The 6,000-nt window shown below is 45.0% G+C and overlaps 1 protein-coding gene across 1 annotated transcript in view; it reads right to left on the bottom strand.

Annotated features, from left to right (window-relative positions):
• The window catches only part of LOC129868858 (fibroblast growth factor 11-like), a 70,882-nt gene that overhangs the window by 22,018 nt on the left and 42,864 nt on the right, over positions 1-6,000 (bottom strand). Inside the window, exon 2 of the mRNA XM_055943170.1 lies at positions 647-757. Coding sequence (XP_055799145.1) covers positions 647-757 — 111 coding nt within the window. The remainder of the gene's footprint in view (positions 1-646; positions 758-6,000) is intronic.

Below are 6,000 nucleotides of genomic sequence, written 5' to 3' on the forward strand. Positions count from 1 at the left end.
CCTTCTCTCTTTCTGATCCATTCTCTCCCTTCCATCTCTCTCTCTATTTCTCTACTTCTCCTTCTATCTTCTCTTCACAGGACCTCACTATATGAAGGATTTTATGGATGAGGGAGGTTTTTTTGCACCTTGTCATTTTAGACTTGTCATGCATTGTGTGTAACACTGAATATTTCAGTGTTTCAAAATGTGTGCTTAGTGTGGTTTTGTGTTTTGTGTACTGTTGCCATGGCCTGATCTGAGTTGGTGTTAATGGTGATTGGGTTGTGTGCTGCATATAGGTGTAGTTATTCCAGTATACCACAATACCAGTATCTAGTATCCACCTATTCTGGAAAAGCATAGGCTTCAGTACCTCAGCCACAGACCAATAGCCCTGATCAGCGGTTGTTGAATGAGCAATCAACTGGTGCCAGTGACCAGACACTGAGAGAAGTATACAATACCTGGCTACTAGCCAGACTGGCAGGCCATGTGCCAAAACACACACACACACACACACACACACACACACACACACACACACACACACACACACACACACACACACACACACACACACACACACACACACACACACACACACACACACACACACACACACACACACACACACACACACACACACACACACACACACACTTACAGAAGGAGCTGCCTTCGTCCCTTGTGCCATCCATGGTGCCATCCGGCTGCATCTGCAGGTAGTATCCGTGCTGACTGTACAGCCTGGTAACGATGCCTTTCAACTGGGGCTCTGCAGAGGAAACAGTCAGCACACAGCTTTATTAGACAGGGCCCATGGACAGGGACAGATAGAAGAGTCATGTAATAGATATATGAGAGGAACTTGGAGTTGAACAGAAGAATAGGAGATTGTCAGTTAGGAAGGTAGGACAATACTTGTAATAAAGTTAACAACACACAGAGCCAAATTAGTCTTTTAGAAGGGTATACAAATTGTTTAGTTGTCAATGCAATGTATATTTGCAACGTCATCTGATAATGATGAATAATAGTTGAATAAAAGTTGACGACAAAAATAGACAAACTGAGGTCATGAACAGTGACTGCTGGCTAGTTCTTGGAACTCGCCGGCACCTTATCTCTCGCTGCCCATTTTCATTGCCGTTGGTATTTTAAGCAAAACGTTTGGGGTCATTGGAGGATTAAGTCAAATGAAAGAGAGCCTGTCTTCTGCTCCATGAAAGATACATCAGTATCACACATGTATTTGTGATGAGGAGGAATGAACTAACTGAACGTTTCATGTGCAGGGTCCCTGCCGTCTACTTTGTGTTCATTTAAGAAACCGACAGATAACGAATCCTTGCAGCTAGGAGACATGCAGCCACTGAGTCTGGTCCGGTTCACTCCTACAACCTTCCTCACTTTCCTTATCCCTGCTCTGTGGTGCTCCTAGTTGACAGTCTGCCAGCAGGAGGATGCAGGTGCTGTGGTGCCATGGCTTAATGCTCAGTCACTCTCAGTTAGAGAGAACAGCCTGGTTGGGCTAAGCTAGCGGGCCGCCTCTCATCCACAATGCAGTTTTAATGAGGGAGATGAAACATGGATGAGAGAGCAGTTTGGGAGAAACCCTCTGGAGGAATGAGGGTCAGATGTTAGTTCCCATGCCTCTGACCTCCTCCTACTCTGCCCTGTCCTCTCTCAGCCTCCCTGAGAGCCATTTGCTCGCCTTTTTTCTTCACATTCAAGACCGGCGCAGGATCCCGATCGATACACAGATCCTGATGAAGAACCCAAGATTGGTCTCTCTCTCTCTCTGTGTGTGTGTGTGTGTGTGTGTGTGTGTGTGTGTGTGTGTGTGTGTGTGTGTGTGTGTGTGTGTGTGTGTGTGTGTGTGTGTGTGTGTGTGTGTGTGTGTGTGTGTGTGTGTGTGTGTGTGTGTGTGTGTGTGTGTGTGTGTGTGTGTGTGTGTGTGTGTGTGTGTGTACTCACTATGCACTTTTGGGTATATGATTTGAAGGGTTATTTCCCATAGGAACAGAGTCAGAGTCTGTAACAATGTGACAGAGACGCTCATATTTACAACCATGTAGCTACAACACTCACACGTTCCCCCTCTCTCCCTCTAATATCTCTCCCTCTTTCTCTACTTCCCTTCCTTGCTTTCTCTCTCTCTCTCCTTACCGCTCCCCATTGTCTCTCTTTCTCTCTTTATCGCCCCCATACTCTCTCTCTCCCTCTTTATCGTTCCCCATTGTCTCTCTCTCTTTATCGCCCCATTCTCTCTCTATCTCTCTTTCTCATATCCTTTGAGTTATATGGGATTCAGCCTACCCAATAACACCATACATCACCCAATCAGAGCAGGGAAGCCGTTCATTACATGTCCCTGCGGATGTCTGTGGGAGAGCATGGAGACAACAAGGGATCTTAGAGAGAGAGAGAGAGAGAGAGATGGCAGTGTCATTTCATTGGGAAAGGTGGCTGTATGTGCTGTTCAACAGACAGCTCATGCAAGACAGGGCTAATAAACAGCACTGCTTGCTGTCTTTCTGGGCCAATACATCTGATGCTTCACTCCCACACTGAGCTTAGAACAAATGGAAGACAAGAGCTATTAACCAGTCCTCATCACACCAGATATGTACCAGAGGTGAACAATGGGCCACTGTGGCTTTTACCAACTCTAGCCATTAGGAAGTGCCACTGAGAATCTCCCAGGTGCCATTAGGGCTCTTGTGTTGCTCTGCTAACGCTCTACATCGATCAATGGAAAAGCATTGCAGCTCTAGTGGCCTCTTTATACCATGAAACAAGTGAGACTGTGGCTTTGGGATGAGGAACAGCATAATGTATTGCAGCTCTAGTGGCCTCTTTATACCATGAAACAAGTGAGACTGTGGCTTTGGGATGAGGAACAGCATAATGTATTGCAGCTCTAGTGGCCTCTTTATACCATGAAACAAGTGAGACTGTGGCTTTGGGATGAGGAACAGCATAATGTATTGCAGCTCTAGTGGCCTCTTTATACCATGAAACAAGTGAGACTGTGGCTCTGGGATGAGGAACAGCATAATGTATTGCAGCTCTAGTGGCCTCTTTATACCATGAAACAAGTGAGACTGTGGCTTTGGGATGAGGAACAGCATAATGTATTGCAGCTCTAGTGGCCTCTTTATACCATGAAACAAGTGAGACTGTGGCTTTGGGATGAGGAACAGCATAATGTATTGCAGCTCTAGTGGCCTCTTTATACCATGAAACAAGTGAGACTGTGGCTTTGGGATGAGGAACAGCATAATGTATTGCAGCTCTAGTGGCCTCTTTATACCATGAAACAAGTGAGACTGTGGCTTTGGGATGAGGAACAGCATAATGTATTGCAGCTCTAGTGGCCTCTTTATACCATGAAACAAGTGAGACTGTGGCTTTGGGATGAGGAACAGCATAATGTATTGCAGCTCTAGTGGCCTCTTTATACCATGAAACAAGTGAGACTGTGGCTTTGGGATGAGGAACAGCATAATGTATTGCAGCTCTAGTGGCCTCTTTATACCATGAAACAAGTGAGACTGTGACTTTGGGATGAGGAACAGCATAATGTATTGCAGCTCTAGTGGCCTCTTTATACCATGAAACAAGTGCGACTGTGGCTTTGGGATGAGGAACAGCATAATGTATTGCAGCTCTAGTGGCCTCTTTATACCATGAAACAAGTGAGACTGTGGCTTTGGGATGAGGAACAGCATAATGTATTGCAGCTCTAGTGGCCTCTTTATACCATGAAACAAGTGAGACTGTGGCTTTGGGATGAGGAACAGCATAATGTATTGCAGCTCTAGTGGCCTCTTTATACCATGAAACAAGTGAGACTGTGGCTTTGGGATGAGGAACAGCATAATGTATTGCAGCTCTAGTGGCCTCTTTATACCATGAAACAAGTGAGACTGTGGCTTTGGGATGAGGAACAGCATAATGTATTGCAGCTCTAGTGGCCTCTTTATACCATGAAACAAGTGAGACTGTGGCTTTGGGATGAGGAACAGCATAATGTATTGCAGCTCTAGTGGCCTCTTTATACCATGAAACAAGTGAGACTGTGGCTCTGGGATGAGGAACAGCATAATGTATTGCAGCTCTAGTGGCCTCTTTATACCATGAAACAAGTGAGACTGTGGCTTTGGGATGAGGAACAGCATAATGTATTGCAGCTCTAGTGGCCTCTTTATACCATGAAACAAGTGAGACTGTGGCTCTGGGATGAGGAACAGCATAATGTATTGCAGCTCTAGTGGCCTCTTTATACCATGAAACAAGTGAGACTGTGGCTCTGGGATGAGGAACAGCATAATGTATTTCAGCTCTAGTGGCCTCTTTATACCATGAAACAAGTGAGACTGTGGCTCTGGGATGAGGAACAGCATAATGTATTGCCACCAGGAAGTCAAGCCAGGTGGTGCAGAAGGCCAACGGAGGGTTTCATTTGTCACTGACTAGAGTTCTGTTAAATTCTTGGTCAGAAACAAAGAAAGAAAGAAAGAAAGAAAGAAGGAAAGAAAGAAAGAGAGAGAGAGAGAGAGAGAGAGAGAGAGAGAGAGAGAGAGAGAGAGAGAGAGAGCAGCAATGAACAGGGTTCACAGGATGACAGAAAGAACACAAGATAAGTTTATTAACACTCCACATTCACATTCCAAAATACTTCAATACACGCTCACAGCTGTAATACCCTGACTGTGCAAGCGGCAGGACTTCAGGTTCCTCATTTTCCAGGATAAAATATAAATGTTTCACTATGTTCAGACCACATTATATGGCAACAATATGTGATATGGCAACAATATGTGACTATGCAGATATACTAATCACGATATTTCTCATTGTTCGTCTGCAAAATTTAAATCTAACCTTCATTTGCATGAGACAAAGATCACTTAATCAATAGTTACTGCTCTAGCATTCTATGGTGCCACTGGTGCCAATGACATTCATAGTGCCACCAACTGACTTTATATTCACACAGCTTCTAAGGACAAATACATAAGGTTTACATACCAAATTTCATGGCCTCATGTCCATGGGTTCAGTTTTTATAGCCCTGGTGTGATGTGGTGTCGAGTGGCCGACTTTGAATGCAGAAACTAATCATTCTCAAATTTCCGATTTCCAAGATGGCGTAGCAGTCGGACGTGTGTTTGTCTTGTCCCGTCTTGTCCCGCGTAAATAGTCCTCGTATTTTTTGTATACATTTCGTATCTATTTTAATTTCACTTTCCATCTTGGAACTGAATATACATTCCCGCAACCCGCCTCACCCAATGTGGTACGGATCTGCTATTTTTTATACTTTAGAACCGTAACCCCAATCAGAAGCTAGCCAGATAACTAGCTACTACCTAGTAGTCAGTTAGCCACTTCTGCGGTCTTCACCCTTAACTCGGACACCAGCCAGCTTCAGCTCGGGCCAATACCTGCCAGTCTGCAGGCGCGATATCAACCCAGAGAATATAGGACTGCTTTTTCTCTACCACATCACCGGATTCCTGACGCAAGCTCTGGACAATTACACCGGATCATCGTCGCTAGCTAGCTGCAACCAAGTGGCTACTACTGGCTAATACCTCTGTCCCGAAACAAGCACCAGTTAGCCTTGAGCTAGCCTCGAGCTAGGCCCATCTGCCGGCTAGCCGAAGAGGCATACCAGCGAATTCTTGGGCTACAATACCTCTTTTGCCAATTGGACTGGACCCTTTATTGCCGACACGGAGACCCGCCGATCCATCACGACTGGTCTGCCGACGTAATTGTCCGAGGTGGTTTCAACAGGCTTTTCCATTGCAACGTTTCTGAATACCCATCTGCTAATTATTAGCTGTCTTATCGACTGCTATCTAAATAAATATACCGGACAATTATTTTTTTATATATTTTTTTTCCTGGGTCACTATATCTATTTTGCCAATTGGATCGATCCCCTCTACCACACGGAACCCCACTAATCTACCGACGGAAACGAACGAGGTGACAAAAAAAATA

Source organism: Salvelinus fontinalis, chromosome 13, assembly GCF_029448725.1.
Source record: "Salvelinus fontinalis isolate EN_2023a chromosome 13, ASM2944872v1, whole genome shotgun sequence".
Lineage (NCBI taxonomy): Eukaryota > Metazoa > Chordata > Actinopteri > Salmoniformes > Salmonidae > Salvelinus > Salvelinus fontinalis.